The sequence below is a fragment of the Macaca thibetana genome, chromosome 19 (assembly GCF_024542745.1).
Source record: "Macaca thibetana thibetana isolate TM-01 chromosome 19, ASM2454274v1, whole genome shotgun sequence".
NCBI classification, from domain to species: Eukaryota; Metazoa; Chordata; class Mammalia; order Primates; family Cercopithecidae; genus Macaca; species Macaca thibetana.
The window spans coordinates 40,970,889-40,988,133 of record NC_065596.1 but is presented as its reverse complement, the minus strand read 5'-3'; the positions used below and the strand labels follow the sequence as shown (position 1 = coordinate 40,988,133).

At 41.8% G+C, this 17,245-nt stretch overlaps 1 protein-coding gene across 16 annotated transcripts in view; it reads right to left on the bottom strand.

Annotated features, from left to right (window-relative positions):
* Positions 1–17,245, bottom strand: part of ZNF382 (zinc finger protein 382) — a 93,214-nt gene that overhangs the window by 50,400 nt on the left and 25,569 nt on the right. For 8 of the 16 annotated variants that reach the window (XR_007721481.1, XR_007721482.1, XR_007721483.1 and 5 more), the window contains 2 exons: positions 15,253–15,379; positions 14,565–14,657 (listed from right to left, as the gene is read on the bottom strand). Coding sequence is in view for 13 of the 16 variants with exons in the window: in XM_050769028.1 (XP_050624985.1) it covers positions 14,565–14,657; positions 15,253–15,379 (220 nt within the window). In the remaining 3 variants the exon portion in view is untranslated. Of the gene's footprint in view, positions 1–14,564; positions 14,658–15,252; positions 15,841–17,245 lie in introns of all 16 variants that reach the window. The other 8 variants (XM_050769038.1, XM_050769034.1, XM_050769039.1 and 5 more) reach the window with 3 other exon arrangements.

Here is a 17,245-nt window from a genome sequence, read left to right as displayed (position 1 = left end):
AAAAAAAAAAATTAAAATAAATAAATAAATAAATAAATATAAGCTGCACTGAGAAGGTATAAGAAACACAAGGATGGCCAGGCTCAGTGGCTCATGCCTGTAATCTCAACACTTCGGGAGGCCAAGGTGGGTGGATCACCTGAGGTCAGGAGTTTGAGACCAGCCTGGCCAACATGGAGAAACCCTGTCTCTACTAAAAATTCAAAATTAGCTGGGCATGGTGGCGCACGCCTGTAATCCCAGCTACTCGGGAGGCTGAGGCAGGAGAATTGCTTGAACCCGGGAGGCAGAGGTTGCGGTGAGCTGAGATCGTGCCATTGCACTCCAGCCTGGGCAACAAGAGCGAAAGTCTGTGTCAAAAAGAAAAAAAAAAGAAGAACAAAAAAAAAGGATAAGTGAGCAGAAGAGAAAGAATGATGAAAGAGGTATTCTCCTTGGAATAGAAGATTCAGAGCTGCTGAAGTGAGCCTACCAAGGGTGCTGAACAATAGGCAATGCGACAGAAAATTATTTAGGAAGAGACAAAAAGCTATACATTATTTATCCCCTCATGACTAAGTGTTATAAGTGCTTCCAATTCTTTCTTCTTCACTTGCATTGAGCCCATGAATGGTAAATGAACTTTCTCAGCTCATTTCCTAGTGTTTACAGAAACATTAGTCTATAGTCTAGGCCCTAGATGTCCATATAACTGCAATTTATTTTCTCTTGAAAGCAGAGAATCTGGAAAACATATTCCCATGAGGAATTATCAAATACACCAACAGACAAAATATAATTCCAACACGAATATAATCACTGTTGTGTATACATATTTTACATATATATATGTATGTATTTAAATTCATTTTTTTTTTTTTTGAGAAAGGGTCTCGCTCTGTCCCCCAAGCTGGAATACAGTGGTGTGATTCTGGCTCACTGCAGCCTTGGCCTCCTGGGCTCAAGCAATCCTCCCACCTCAGCCTCCCAAGTGTCTGGGGCTACAGATGTGTGCCACCATATCCAGCTAATTTTTTTTTTTTTTTTTTTTTACAGATGGGGTCTTCCTGTGTTGCCCTGGCTGGACTTGAACTCCTGGCCTCAAGTGATCTTCCAAAAGTTCTGGGATTATAGGCGTGAGCCACAGTGCCCGGAGACTATAGTATTCTGATTGCTGTTACCATCAATTTATTCTGCCAGAGATGGTCAATAATGAAATTCTCCTGACCAACAATTCTAACTTCATTCTTTCAATTTGCCAAATTACTTTTTTCAGCTTTAGGGAAAGATAGGTTTGAGTTTTCCTCCCAATACAGTCACCTTAACTCTGTAATTCCCTGTTGGAGTTGTAAAGGGCTGGATTCTTCGATGTATGTGCAGAGCACTGATTAATCTTAATCATTTTTAAAAAATTATTGTATATCTAACTATAGTTGCCTTACTACCATCCATATTTGGGAGGGCAATTTAAAGGTGGATTCATCTTACCTATGATTTACATTGTTATTTATAATAGTCCCATACTGGGAACAGCCCAAATATCCATCAAAAGATGAACAGGTAAAACCGTGTCATGTATTATACAATCGAATACTACCACAGCAATAAGAAGAAACAATGCTGATACACAATGACAACAGGAATGAATCTCAAATATTTTGCAGTGTGTAAGCTTTACGAAAAAGAATACATATCATACAATTCCACTTCTGCGCAGTTCTAGGACATGTAAAACTAATCTGTATTGGTAATTGGAGTTACATTGCCTCCCTAAGCATATACCTCCAAGTATATGCTACTATCCAATTTGTCTTAAAGTTTTCACATAGTCTTTCCTTTTATTGGAGACAAAGTCTCACTCAGTCACTCAGGCTGGAGTGCAACAGCATGGTCTCAGCTCACTGCAACCTCCACCTCTCTGGTTCAAGTGATTCTCCTGCTTCAGCCTCATGAGTAGCTGGGATTACAGGCATGTGCCACCACACCTGGCTAAGTTTTGTATTTTTAGTAGAGACAGGGTTTCATTATGTTGGCCAGGCTGGTCTCGAACTCCTGACCTCGTGATCCACCTGCCTCGGCCTCCCAAAATGCTGGGATTACAGGTGTGAGCCACTGCACCTGATCCCCACCCTTTTTTTTTTGGAGACAGAGTCTCACTCTGTCACCCAGGCTGGAATGCAGTAGCACAATCCCAGCTCACTGCAACGTTAGTCTCCCAGGTTCAAGCGATTCTCATGCCTTGGCCTCCTGAGTAGCTGGGACTATGGGTGTGTGCCACCACATCTGGCTAATATTTTTTGTAATTTCTAGTGGAGATGGGGTTTCACTGTGTTGGCCTGGCTGGTCTCGAACCCCTGACCTCGAGTGATCCACCGTCTTGGCCTCCTAAAATGCTGAGATTCTAGGCATGAGCAACTGCTCCCGGCTAAGCTTTCACATAGTTTTTCTACCTTTCAGTATCCCGTCTGTCTGAAATTGTAATAAAATTATGGTCTGGAACATTCACTTCAAGATATTTTCCAACAACCTGGGATTTTAACATGATCATTCTATGTAAAGTCCTTGATTTGATAATATAATATTGCTTTCCCAACTAAAACTCACATTTTTGGAGGTCAATATTTTATTGACGATCTTCTCTAAAATCTTCTGAGTATACATTTACACACTGTTATCTGAAGTTAGGGGATACAATGCTGGCAGGTACACCTAAAAAGAACTTAGTAGTAAATGATTTCTAAATGGATAAGAAAGATATTTTCCTTGCATGGTATGACAGTCAATAAGATAACTACTGAATACCTGGCCTCTGTTACAAGCTGCAGTAAGGAAAGGCAAAAGAGAGGACCTTATTTTGGGGAAATGATGAACCAAATGGAGAAAGAAGTTTCATGTAAAACAACTTCGAATTAGGTACCAAATTACTAGATCATATCAGAGGACGTGTCTGCTCACATATTACAGATGTTAAGTAGAATGGGAATGCATAAAAAACAGAAATAGACACAGTCTACACAGTAGTCAAGGTATTTCATGGAGGAAATGAAACTTGATTTTTTAGTTAAGTGATATATTAGTATTGTGTGGTAAAGAATTTAACCTTGCTGCCGGGCGCGGTGGCTCACGCCTGTAATGCCAGCACTTTGGGAGGCCGAGACGGGTGGATCACGAGGTCAGGAGATTGAGACCATCCTGGCTAACACGGTGAAGCCCTGTCTCTACTAAAAATACAAAAAATTAGCTGGGTGCGGTGGCGTGCGCCTGTAGTCCCAGCTACATGGGAGGCTGAGGCAGGAGAATGGCGTGAACCCGGGAAGTAGAGCTTGCAGTGAGCCAAGATTGCGCCACTGCACTCCAGCCTGGGCCACAGAGCGAGACTCCGTCTCAAAAAAAAAAAAAAAAAAAGAATTTAACCTTGCCAAATGAGAGGCCTAACCTTTAACTTCAGTTTCAGGGTGGTAATTTTTAAGGCCTTTGAGTGTCATGGCTAATAGGAGTTTATTTGTTTGCCAGGGAGTCTTTGGCTGCCCAGACAGTAACAATGTGATTTAGGGTAGGGGCTTTGAGTCATGCAGCAAGCATCAGCTCAGCTTCCTAAGGCACTGGAAACTGAGCTCAGTCACGTGGGCAATCAGGCCTATTTGATGGAACCCCAGTAAAAACTTTGGACACTGAGGCTGTGCTGAGCTTCACTGGTTGGCAGTACTCTGTATGCATCGTCACACAGTGTTGCCAGGATTGCTATCCATGACTCCACAGCGATAGCGCAACTAGCAGCTGCAAGTTTGGCACTTTCCCATACTCTGCCTATTTCCTTCTTCCCTTGACTGATTTTAATCTTTTCCTGTAACAAATTGTAACTGTGAGTATAACAGCTTTCACTGAGTTCCATGGGTCTTTTCAGCAAATTATCAAACCTGGCCAGGTGTGGCGGCTCACACCTGTAATCCCAGCACTTTTGGAGGCCGAGGCAGGTGGATCACTTGAGGTCAGAGATTTGAGACCACCCTGGCCAACATAGTAAAACCCTGTCTCTATTAAAATACAAAAATCAGCAAGGCATGGTGGCACATGCCTATAATCCCAGCTACTTGGGAGGCTGAGAATCGCTTGAACCTGGGAGGTGGAGGTTGCAGTGAGCCAAGACCGCGCCACTGTACTCTAGCCTGAACGACAGAGTGAGACACTGTCTCAAAAAAAAAAAATTATCGGCCCTAAGGGCAGTCCTGGGTATCCCTGAATTTACAGCTGGTGTCAGAAGTAAGGGTGGTCTTGTATGGATTACTGTACCCTCTAACTTCATAGCTGGCTAACTCTGCAAGTATATATGGAACATGTAGTATCCATCATATAAGGAAAGGTCCAGCTGTGATGAATAGAACCAATTACAGTTTTCCCTCATTATCCAATCCAAGGGGACAGGTTCCGAAACCCCTAAGGATACTAAAATCCAAAGATGCTCAAGTCCCTCATATAAAATAGTGTAGTATTTGCATATAACCTATACATCTCCTCCTGTACACTTTAAATCATCTCTAGATGACTTATAATACCTAACACAATGCAAATGCTATGCCAACAGCTATTATACTATACTGATTTTTATTTGTATTTTGTGTGTGTGTGTTTGTGTATTTTTTTTCTATTGGCAGTTGGTTGAATCTGCTGATGTGGAAGCCATGAATTGGCGGGCTGATTGTATATGGAGTATATTTAGGACTCTTGAACAAATAAGAGATTATCAAAAGCTCTTAGTCACAGACAGAAATACATTTGGAATGACCAAATGAGGTATGATCCTGTCACCCATGAAAACAGAGGGATTTAAATTTCATATTAAAAAGTGTTATCTTTTTAGCATAATGACAGAATAAACTGGAAAAAAAAAAAAAAAAAAAAAAAAACTAAGGAAAAATCATGGCAAATTCAAAGATTAATTACAGCAGCCCATACCTGAAATGATATGGCTCTCATTTTGGAAGCTGTCAATGGCAAATGAGAATAAAAGAAGATGTAAAGAGGCTGGGCGTGGTGGCTCAAGCCTGTAATCCCAGCACTTTGGGAGGCCGAGACGGGCGGATCACGAGGTCAGGAGATCGAGACCATCCTGGCTAACACAGTGAAACCCCGTCTCTACTAAAAAATACAAAAAACTAGCTGGGCGAGGTGGCGGGCGCCTGTAGTCCCAGGTACTCGGGAGGCTGAGGCAGGAGAATGGCGTGAACCCAGGAGGCGGAGCTTGCAGTGAGCTGAGATCTGGCCATTGCACTCCAGCCTAGGCAAGAGAGCCAGACTCCGCCTCAAAAAAAAAAAAAAAAAAAAAAAAAAGAAGATGTAAAGATATTTTACAGGGTGCGATAATATAACACATTGTAGAGAGATGATTAAGAAAGTATAAGAGATGATGGACTGAATCCTATACTACTTGGGCTGATTATGGGCACAAGAAAATACAGAAACAAATAATAATAAATAAGATTATGGGAACAGGCCTGGCGTGGTGGCTCATTCCTGCAATCCCAGCACTTTGGGAGGCTGAGGTGGGCAGATCACTTAAGGTCAGGAGTTCGAGACCAACCTGGCCAACATGGTGAAACCCCATCTCTACTGAAAATACAAAAATTAGCCAGGCGTGGTGGCGGGTGCCTGTAATCCTAGCACTTTGGGAGGCTGAGGCGGGCAGATCACTTAAGGTCAGGAGTTCGAGACCAACCTGGCCAACATGGTGAAACCCCATCTCTACTGAAAATACATAAATTAGCCAGTGTGGTGGCGTGTGCCTGTAATCCCAGGTATTCGGGAGGCTGAGGAGACAGGATCACTTGAACCTGGGAGGCAGAGGTTGCAGTGTGCCCAGATCACGCCATTGCACTCCGGCCTGGGCAACAGAGCGAGACTTCATCTCAAAGTCTCGGTTAACTACATTGCTGCAGGGCAAGACTGCAAGGAGCCCAAAGGGGAAAGAATGCTAGAGCCCTGAAGGAACTGAGCAAAGAGTTCAGTGGCTGCTTAGCTCTGAGAAAGAGTTTGCGATTCTAGCCCTGTGCCAACAGGAACCTTGTTAAAATCTTGGTCCCAATACCAGCAAATTGGAAATGTGATATTAAAAGAGAACAGTTCAGCATGGATTCATGAAGACCAATATGGGGCAGTCCCTTTCTGGTATTTTTAAACGCACTGAAAATTTTAAAGCAGAGTGGAAAAACAGGCAAATAAAACAAAATAAAAGAGCAAAAAATCCTGCTCCATTCATCTTTGTCCTGGGTTAGGTGAAAACAAAACAAAACAAAACAAAACAACTTTGGTCTTTCCATTGAGACTCCAGAAGGGCCGTGTTTTAGGAGTAGAGACTGCATCCCAGGACTCAGGACAACACCATAAAACTTTAATCAACTAGGCCCAGTCCTTGGGCATGTCCACCGAAGGGCCCAGTTTTAGAAAGAATTCTGTCAAGTCAGTTTAGCTGGAATCCCCCACTCTCAATATCTGATCTCTCGCCTCACCAGCCCCTGCAGGTGATATCTGATCACCATGACCTGCTTTCAGTAGGAATCCTGGTAGGTCAGCTGAGCAAGATTACCCTATCCACTCAGTAATTTCCCATCACAGCCCCTCTCCCCCAACTATAAATTTCCTCTCTTCCTTATCGTATTCAGAGTTGGCCCATTCTCTCCCCACTACTTCAAAACCCCATTGTAGCAGTCCCTGAGATCTGCCTTACAAGTGTCAGGATAACGTTTTTCTTTAGTATTTATAGTAACACAGCTTGGATAGGAACAGATTGATTATTGGACCCCTTTGGCATCTCACCCAGAACCCCAAGTGCACACCTTTTGAGCCTTAGTCTTCACTCCTGACTGACTGGGGACCCATTGGTGAGTCAGACTCCTGGTTCACCGCTCTGGACAAACTCCCATTGAAGCTGGTACAACATTTTGATTCCTTAGATTCTGAGCATACTCTAGAGGCTGGGTTAGAATCCTAGGTTCCTCTGTTTATATGAAGTTGGGTTTGAGACATTGGTTTCTTTGTTTAAAAAGTACCTGCTGGGCTACAGGTCTTTCTTCCTGTGTCTTTCTTTTGGGTGGGAATTCACTTCCTGACTCTCGGGGCTCGAAAATTCTTGACCTGTGAGGCCTCTCTGTTTGATCCTGTTTCTCCCATGGGAACTTCTCAGTTGACTGATGGTGTATGTTCCCCTGTTGGTATATGCTCTGCCAGCTCCCTCCGCTTCCTTTCTTCTTGGCATCACTTTACTAAGGATTCTCTAAACTGGCTCCTGTAAGACCTCTCCTTTCCCACTGCTCCACTCCTCCTTCCTCCTCTCACCACCTCTGATCATCCCTTTGGTTCCCCTGAATCCTTTGACATGTGGCCCTTCAGAACTCCTCCATCCCTTTATCCACCCTGCCAGACCTTTCCCTTCCCACTCTAACCCCTACAGTCACTTGAACTTTAGGTGCCCTGCCCCACATTGGGGGCACTCAAGGGGCCCCCAAAAGAAACACCTGTGGCTGAGAAGGAAAAAAGGGCTAACTAGAAACAAAGTGGATATTTTATTCACTCAGCCAAGCTTTGGAGACATCCAGATAGCTCAGTGGCACACCTAAAATTCAGTCACAGCTTCCTTAAGATTATATAACAGGGAAAATGAAAATCTGAAAATCTCCTCCACAAATATTGGCTAAAAAGCATTAGCCCACACATTGAACAGCTAACCTTGTTCCATGTGTCAGAAACACAATTCAGATAAAAATATAAAGTGGAGCAACGATGAGGTGTAACACTATTTTACTGACTCCTGGCTAACATTTTAGAATGAAAGTTATAAGATCTCTGTTTGGGACTGTCTGCCTATGTATGTCTATGTATGTATATTATGTATATGTGATATTTTCTTACCTCGAGATGGTATTAATTATTTATTTAAACATTTTAGTTATTTAGAGATGAGGTCTCACTGTTGCCCAGGCTGGAGTGCAGTAGTGCATAGTTCTCTGCAGCCTTGAACTCCTGGGCTTAAGTGATTCTCCTGCCTCAGCTTTCTGAATAGCTGGATCTACAAGTGCACACCACTGCACTGGGATACATTTTTTTCAGAGACTGGGTCTTGCTATGTTGCCCAGGCTGGCCTCACACTCCTGGCCTCAAGCGATCCTCCTGCCTCAGCCTCCTGAGTAGCTGGAATTACAGGTGTGAGCCACAGCACTTGGCCAAAGTAATGTATAAACTCCCTTAAAGAGTTATTCAAATTGTTTTAAGATAAAAATGAGTGTTTGTGTAAGTGAAATGTTCCTAACACCCCCAGAAATATAGGAACTAACCCAAAGGCCTTTCAAGTTCATGTGACTTGGGGTAAAATTTTGATAACTGAGTTTAATATTTTTGGTTTAATAAGAAGAGGTTCATCTATGAGCACATATTTTTATTTTACTTGGCTTTACTAGTCAAATAAGTTACTATTGTATTTACTATGTTTAAAACTATAAAAACTATACATTCAACTTAAGAAAAAAGGCACAAATAAATATGTAGTAAAAATGAATTGTCTGATATCCATTATTTCATATACATCAAACATAGCAGGAAAACAAAATAAAACAAACCGGCCGGGCGCGGTGGCTCAAGCCTGTAATCCCAGCACTTTGGGAGGCCGAGACGGGCGGATCAAAAGGTCAGGAGATCGAGACCATCCTGGCTAACATGGTGAAACCCCGTCTCTACTAAAAATACAAAAAAAAAACTAGCCGGGCGAGGTGGCGGGCGCCTGTAGTCCCAGCTACTCCGGAGGCTGAGGCAGGAGAATGGCGTGAACCCGGGAGGCGGAGCTTGCAGTGAGCTGAGACCCGGCCACTGCACTCCAGCCTGGGCGACAGAGCGAGACTCCGTCTCAAAAAAAAAATAAATAAAACAAACCTATGCATTTAACTTTTCAGGTTTTCCTGATTTGCTTTTAATTGCCTTTTACTTGTATATGCTATACAGTTAACAAAGAAGTGACTTGAGATAATGGCTAGTTTTGTTTAACGTATTATGAAATTTTCATGAACAATCCAAACATAATAAATACTATTTGTGTAGGTCAATATAAGTGGAATAAGAGTTTTATAACTAGGCTTTTCCACAGTTGTTTCATAATATCTGCCTAAAAACAGTTTCCAAAATCTTCTTGGTAACCTGCAACCTAAGAGTCATGCTAAGTTAACTAATACTCATTTATAATTTCTCTACTGAAACATTCATTATTGAATATAAGTTTAAATTTACATACTTTTGGCTCTTTAATTTTATACAGAATAGAAAGACTAAACATATTTGGATCTGTTAAACGCTAAAAAATTGTACTATGAGAAAACATGTATTGATAAAGTTGTGAGATGATGTATTCATAACATTTGCTAATCTGTTACAGCATGCTAGTATGTAGCAGATAATTCACAACTATCTACTTCTTAGTTTACTCTGTTAAAAGGTTACTAATGGTTAACATTATAATCACTATATGTAATTAAAACTACTAAAAATAGGCGGGGGCAGTGGCTCACGCCTGTAGTCCCAGCACTTTGGGAGGCTACGGCGGATCACCTGAGGTCAGGAGTTCGAGACCGGCCTGGCCAATATGGTGAAACGCCGTCTCTACTAAAAAAACACAAAAATTAGCTGGGCATGGTGGTGCGCACCTGTCATCCCAGCTGCTCCTCAGGAGTCTGAGGCACAAGAATCGCTTGAATCCGGGAGTTGGAGGTTGCAGTGAGCTGAGATCCTGCCACTGTACTCCAGCCTGGGCGACAGAGCGAAAGACTGTCTCAAAAAAAAAAAAATAATAATAATAATAAAATAAAGAAAGGAAGAAAAAGAAAGAAAGAAATGGTTCATTGCAACCTCTGACTCCCGGGTTCAAGCAGTTCTCCTGCCTCAGCCTCCTGAGTAGCTGGGATTACAAGTGTGCACCACCACGCCCAGCTATTTTTTGTATTCTTTTAGTAGAGACGGGGTTTGGCCATGTTGGCCAGGCTGGTCTTGAATCCTGACCTCAGGTAATCCACCCACCTAAGCCTCCCAAAGTGCTGAGATTACAGGCATGAGCCACTGTGCCCGGCTCACTCTTACTATTTACAATAGCATCAGAAATATTAAAAGCTTAGAGAAGGCCCGGGGCAGTGGCTCACGCCTGTAATCCCAGCACTTTGGGAGGCCGAGGCAGGTGGATCATGAGGTCAGGAGATCGAGACCATCCTGGCAAACATGGTGAAATCCCATTTCTTCTAAAAATACAAAGAAATTAGCTGGGCGTGGTGGTGGGCACCTGTAGTCCCAGCTTCTCGGGAGGCTGAGGCAGGAGAATGGCGTGAATCCGGGAGGCAGCGGAGCTTGCAGTGAGCGGAGATCGCGCCACTGCACTCCAGCCTGGGCAACAGAGCGAGACTCCGTCTTAAAAAAAAGAAAAAAAGCTTAGAGAGAAACTTAATGAGCAATACTTAAGAATTCTATACTAAAAACAGGAATTTCTTACAGGAATTAGAGAAGCTAACTAAAATGGAAAGCTATAGCATTGTCATGAACCACGGAACTCAATATTGCTAAGACATTAGTTCTCACTAATAAAAAACCTAGCACGTTTATCTAAAGAAATCAAGAAGTTGATTCCAAAATGAAATTGAGAAGAAAATGACCTAGAATAGCTAAAAGTTGTTTTCGTTTGTTTGCTTGCTTTTTTTGAGATAGAGTCTCACTCTGTTGCCCGGCTAGAGTGCAATGGCACAGTTTTGGCTCACTGCAATCTGTGCCTCCCAGGTTCAAGCAATTCTCCTGCCTCAACCTCCCGAGTAGCTGGGACCACAGGCGTGTGCACCATACCTGGCTAATTTTTGTATTTTTAGTAGAGATGGGGTTTCACCATGTTGGCCAGGCTGGTCTTGAACTCCTGACCTCAGGTGATCTGCCCGCCTCGGCCTCCCAAAGTGCTGGGGTTACAGGCATGAGCCACTATGCCTGGCCCTAAAAGTTTTTAAAAAGCACAAAGTTAGAAGACTTACTCTAACTGACTTCTAGACTTCTTATAAAGTTACAATAATCAAAGACCAGGTGGTATTGTCAATGTGACTTAAAATATGTCCAAAGAAACAACAGATTGTCCAAAAATAGACTGACACAAATGTGATCAATTTTCTCTATGATCATCAGAGTAATTCAGGCAACAAATACTGATGGAACAAATTGATAACCATATAGAAGAATAGACTCTCGAACCCTACTTCACATCATAAAAAAAACATGAGGTGCATCACAGAACTAATCATAAAAAGCAAAATATACAGCCAGGTGCAGTGGCTCACACCTGTAATCCCAGCACTTTGGGAGGCTGAGACAGGCAGATGACCTAAGGCTGGGAGTTCGAGACCAGCCTGACCAACAAGGAGAAACCCCGCCTCTACTAAAAATACAGAATTAGTGGGGCGTGGTGGTGGATGCCTATAATTCCAGCTACTTGGGAGGCTGAGGCAGGAGAATCGCTTGAACCCGGGAGGCGGAGGTTGCGGTGAGCTGAGATTGTGCCATTGCACTCTAGCCTGGGCAACAAGAGCAGAATACTGTCTCAAAAAAAAGCAAAATACACACAGAAAATACAGAGCACTATCCTCACCATACCTAGAAAAGAGAACTATCCTCACTATACTTAGAAAAAGACAAATATTTGTTTGAGAGGTCAAATAATTAATTAATTATAAAAGAAACAATGATTAACTGAAATTCACCAAAGTTAAAAACTTCTATTCCTCAAAAGACACAATTAAAATGAATACACAAGTCATAGACTAGGGAAAATATTTGTAATACGTACATTGAACAAAAGATGTCTATCCACAATATGTAAACAATTCCTACTACTCAAGCAAAAATAGATACTACTTAAATAAAAAATGGATAAAACACTTGAACAGGGCTGGGCATGGTAGCTCACGCCTGTAATCCCAGCACTTTGGGAGGCCAAGGTGGGTGGATGGCAAGGTCAGGAGTTTGAGACCAGCCTGGCCAATATCATGAAACCCCATCTCTACTAAAAATACAAAAAAGTACCCAGTGTGGTGGTGCACATTTGTAATCCCAGCAAATTGGGAGGCTGAGGCAGGAGAATTGCTTGAACCCAGGAAGCAGAGGTTGCAGTGAGCCAAGATTGCGCTACTGCACTCCAGCCTGGGCGACAGAGTGAGACTCCATCTCAACACCAAAGAAACAAACAAATGAACAAACAAACAAAACACTTGAACAGATGCCTCTAATATAAAAAGCACGTGAAAAGGTTTTCAATATTATTAGCCGTAAGATAAATCTAAATTAAAACTGCGAAGTTGGCCGGGTGCGCTGGCTCACGACTGTAATCCCAGCACTTTAGGAGGCTAAGGCGGGCGGATCACGAGGTCAGCAGTTTGAGACCAGCCTGATCAACATGGTGAAACCCCGTCTCTACTAAAAATACAAAAATTAGCTGGGCATGGTGGCACACGCCAGTAATCCCAGCTACTTAGGAGGCTGAGGCAGGAGAATTGCTTGAACTCAGGAGGCGGAGATTGCAATGAGCTGAGACTGCGCCATGGCACTCCAGCCCAGACAACAGAGCGAAACTCTGTCTCAAAAAAAAAAAAACAAACAAAAAAAAACTGCAAAGTTATACAACAAGAATGGCCAAAATGACCAGAATGGCCAAAATGAACATAAAATGTAGAAAAGAATGTGGGGCAATCAAAATTCTCATACAGTGCTGATGAAAGTCTAAAGTGGTATAGTAGTTTTAGCTACTAAACTACCAAACTAAAATGGTAGTTTCTAAAGAAGTAAAATATGTATCTGCCTTATGAATCAGCAGTATCACTGCTAGGTGTTTACTGGAGAAAAATAAACATGTATGTCCACAGAAATATTTTTACAAGAATGACTATAGCAACTTTGTTCATAAACTAAAAACATCCTAAACTAAAAACACCCCAAATGTCTTTCAACAAGAGATGCATAAACTGATATATTCATACAATGGAAAACTGTTTCACAGTTAACAAACTACTTATGCATGCAGAAGCATGTATAAATCTCTCAGACATGAAGCTGAGTGAAAGAAAGCAGATATGAAAAAGGTTTGCAATAGACAAAATGAATCTATGTTGGTAGACATCACAACTCTGATTGTCTTAATGGGAGGGACTGAGTTGGAAGAGGCCTGGTGGATCTTAATGGGTTAATGAAACTGTCTTTTATCTTGATTGGAGTGTGAGATACATGGGTTTATACTTCTGTCAGAATTCACAGAACTTTACACTTTATATCTCCATGTACGTTATACCTATAAAACATGGAATAGATTCTTGGTAAGGTAATAGCAGCCAATATTTCCATAAACACAGGTAAACAAGGAAAAGATTTACATGGGGGTGATATTCATACCTAAAATTTACATTTTAGAGGCATGAAAGTCAGCCATATATAGGCACTTTACAGGTCTCAAGTCTTTATTACATCACTAATAGGAAGGCTACTATGAAAATATAGAAAATAAAAAGTGCTGGTGAAGAAACTGTAACCCTTGTACACTGTTGGTGGGAATGTGAAATGATGCAGCTACTACAGAAAACAGTATGGTGATTCCTTAAATATTAAACACAGAATTACCACATTATTCAGCAATTCCACTTCTGAGACTATACCCAAAAGAACTGAAAGCAGGGACTAAAACTGATATTTGTACACCCATGTTCACAGCAGCAATAGTCACAATAGCCAAAAGATGGAAGGAACCCAACTGACCACTGATGTATGAATGAATAAGCAAAATGTGGTATATACATACAACAGAATATTAATCAGCATTAAAAAGGAAGGAATGGATGAACCTGGAGGACATTATGTTAAGTAAAATAAGCCAGTCAGAAAAAGGATAAACACTATGTGATTCCACTTACAAGAGGTACCTAGAGTAGTCAAATTTACAGAGACTGTAAGTAGAACGGCGGTTGGCAGGGCTAGGGAGTAGGGATAAAGGGAAGTTATTTTTATTTATTTATTTTTTTGAGATGGAGTCTCGCTCTGTCACCCAGGCTGGAGTGCAGTGGTGTTATCTTGGCTCACTGCAACCTCTGCCTCCCAGGTTCAAGCAATTCTCCTGCTTCAGCCTCCCAAGTAGCTGGGATTCCAGATGCCCGCCACCACGCCCAGTTAATTTTTTGTATTTTTAGTAGAGACGGGGTTTCACCATGTTAGCCAGAATGGTCTCGATCTCCTGACCTCATGATCCGCCCACTTCGGCCTCCCAAAGTGCTGGGATTACAGGCGTGAGCCACCGCGCCCGGCTGTGGGAAATTAATGGGTACAGAGCTTCATTTTTGCAAGATGAGTTCTGGAGATGGATGGTGGTGATGGTTGCACAACAGTGAGAATGTACTTGATGCCACTGAACTATATGCTTAAAAAGTTTAAGATAGTATATTTAATGTTATGTGTATTTTACCACAATAACAAAAATAGATCCCTAAAAACATTCAAAGGCATCAACTACTTGACATTTAATATTTACTAGACTTCATTTATAGACTCACCTAGATAGCTGTAACTTGGAAAAATTCTCTGTGTCCATAGCTCTTCTCCTTGTTCCAACTTGCGGATCATATCAGGCTTAGTCATGTGAAACCCTGATGATGGAAAATGAGACTCTTGGTCTAAGCTGTTTCGACTTTAAAACTATTGAAGTAAGATAAAGATACAACTTCAAGGTAGTAAATGAGGTATACATTAATGTCTTACCAAAGTTAATACCTTATACTACACAAGTGATGATATAATCATATTTTCTTTTCTTTTCTTTTTTCTTTTTTTTTTTTTTGAGACAGTCTCGCTCTGTCACCCAGGCTGGAGTGCAGTGGTGCAATCTTGACTCACTGCCACCTCGTCTCCCAGGTTCAAGCAATTCTTGTGCCTCAGCCTCCTAAGTAGCTGGGATTATAGGTATGTGCCACCACACCCAGCTAATTTTTGTACTTTTTAGTACAGATAGGGTTTCACCATGTTGGCCAGGCTGGTCTTGAACTCCTGGCCTCAAGTGATCCACCTGCCTCGGCCTCCCAAAGTGCTGGGATTACAGGCATGAGCAACTGCACCTGGCAAGATAATACTTTCTACTAAAAAAAAAAAAAATTACCTCTAATCCCTGAAATTCAAAGTTCTATATGTATCAGGAATTCTTAGAAGGAGATGCATGACATTGAAAGATTCAGGAGTGCTTCTTACCCACAGATACAAAGTGGCAATAGTTTTCCAACATCACATCCCTGTAGAGGGCCTTCTGAGCAGGGTCTAGTTGCTGCCACTCCTCCTGGGTGAAGTCCACAGTCACATCCTTGAATGACACTGATCCCTGTAAGGGCATACTCTAGTTCATCCTGAAGTGATCGGAAATGTGTGAGAACTAGATATTGGAGACCTAGTACTGACAATGTTTACTGGTCAGACTAGTTTCCTTATTTATGTTTTATATTGTATAAAATTCCCTCTCTGAAAATACATCCATTTGTATTTACTTATAATCTCATGCTAAACATACTGAGATCACACTACTTGTCCTGAATGTGACTGGTTGCCTGGTAGACCAAAATGAATAAAACCCTGACCCTGCTCATGAGAAGTTACAGGCTAAGAGAGGGGCATACATGTAAATACATGCACTTAGTAGGTTTTACAGATGCAATGACAGAAATACGTACAAGGTAAAGTGTCACAAAACAAGGAAAAATTTCATTTTGTACTCTGAGGCTTCACTGAGGACATAAAAGTTTTGTACTCACAACGAATTTGTTTTGTAGGAATACAGGGCATCAGCTTTTAAAAATTCATGGGGAGAAAAAAACCAGTTAGTAAATCAGGAAATAGCAAAAGGCACAGTATGTTAGGAAACAGTCTTTGAGCTCTAAGAAGGAAAAGGTATATGGAGGTAGGCAGTGGGGATATTATGACATGACACTAGATTTTTTTTTCCTACAGAACAGCGGTCTTAAAGATATACTGAACACATTCCCAACATTGTAGCTATTTATAAACCATCAATAGGCATTTATGAAAATCTACATTGTTAATGATTACTGCTCTTGAATGTAAATTGTTAACATTTTATTTCCTTCCAGTAGACTATCTCGTACATTCTACTGTGATGCATGCCCTACTTTGGGTCTGCTGCTTTAAGGAATAGAAAGAACGTGAATAAACATAAGGACACACATGTTACGTGATAAAAGTTTTGAGGCAATACTCCTGAAGACTAGAAAAGGCTTAATGTATATTATGTGGGAATGACAATTAAGTAACCATGGTTAGAGATGTCTTCTAGATTAAGGAAGTGTCAGCGGACTGACGGAGAACAACTGCACCTACATGACCACCATTACAGCAGAGATGGTTGTAAATTGGCTGTAGAGTGGAAAAGATACAGGCATGTTATCTGCATAGGCAAATGCATGGCTGCTGGGACTAGAAAGTGAAAATGGGAAACAGAAGAAAATGTAGGCTGGACCAAAGGAAGTAATGAGGTAAACCTTGGAAGTGTACTTTAAGTGTCTGTGGAACATACAGGTGGTGATAGCTAGTGGAGGTTGGATATATAGTTTTGACACTCTGGACAGGGGTCTAGAGTGGAGAGGGGTATTTGAGAGTCACTAGAATCACACTAAGTGTAGCCTTCAGAGTGAATATGATTATGCATAGAGAAAAAGGGACTGTGAAGAAGAGAACCAATTAGCATCTGACGAAAACCAATATTGTAAAGGTTGGTGGATGAGCTAAAGAGGAATTTTCTGAAAGATATGAAAAGAGGACAAAGTACTGTTTGATCAACAATAGAGTATTTCGGCCGGGCGCGGTGGCTCAAGCCTGTAATCCCAGCACTTTGGGAGGCCGAGACGGGCGGATCACGAGGTCAGGAGATCGAGACCATCCTGGCGAACACGGTGAAACCCCGTCTCTACTAAAAAATACAAAAAACTAGCCGGGCGAGGCGGCGGGCGCCTGTAGTCCCAGCTACTCGGGAGGCTGAGGCAGGAGAATGGCGTAAACCCAGGGGGCGGAGCTTGCAGTGAGCTGAGATCCTGCCACTGCACTCCAGCCCGGGCGACAGAGCCAGACTCTGTCTCAAAAAAAAAAAAAAAAAAAAAAACAAAACAATAGAGTATTTCAAAAGTGGCCTGGCATATGGATTTCCTTCTCCTGCACCAGCATATAAAACATTAAAAGA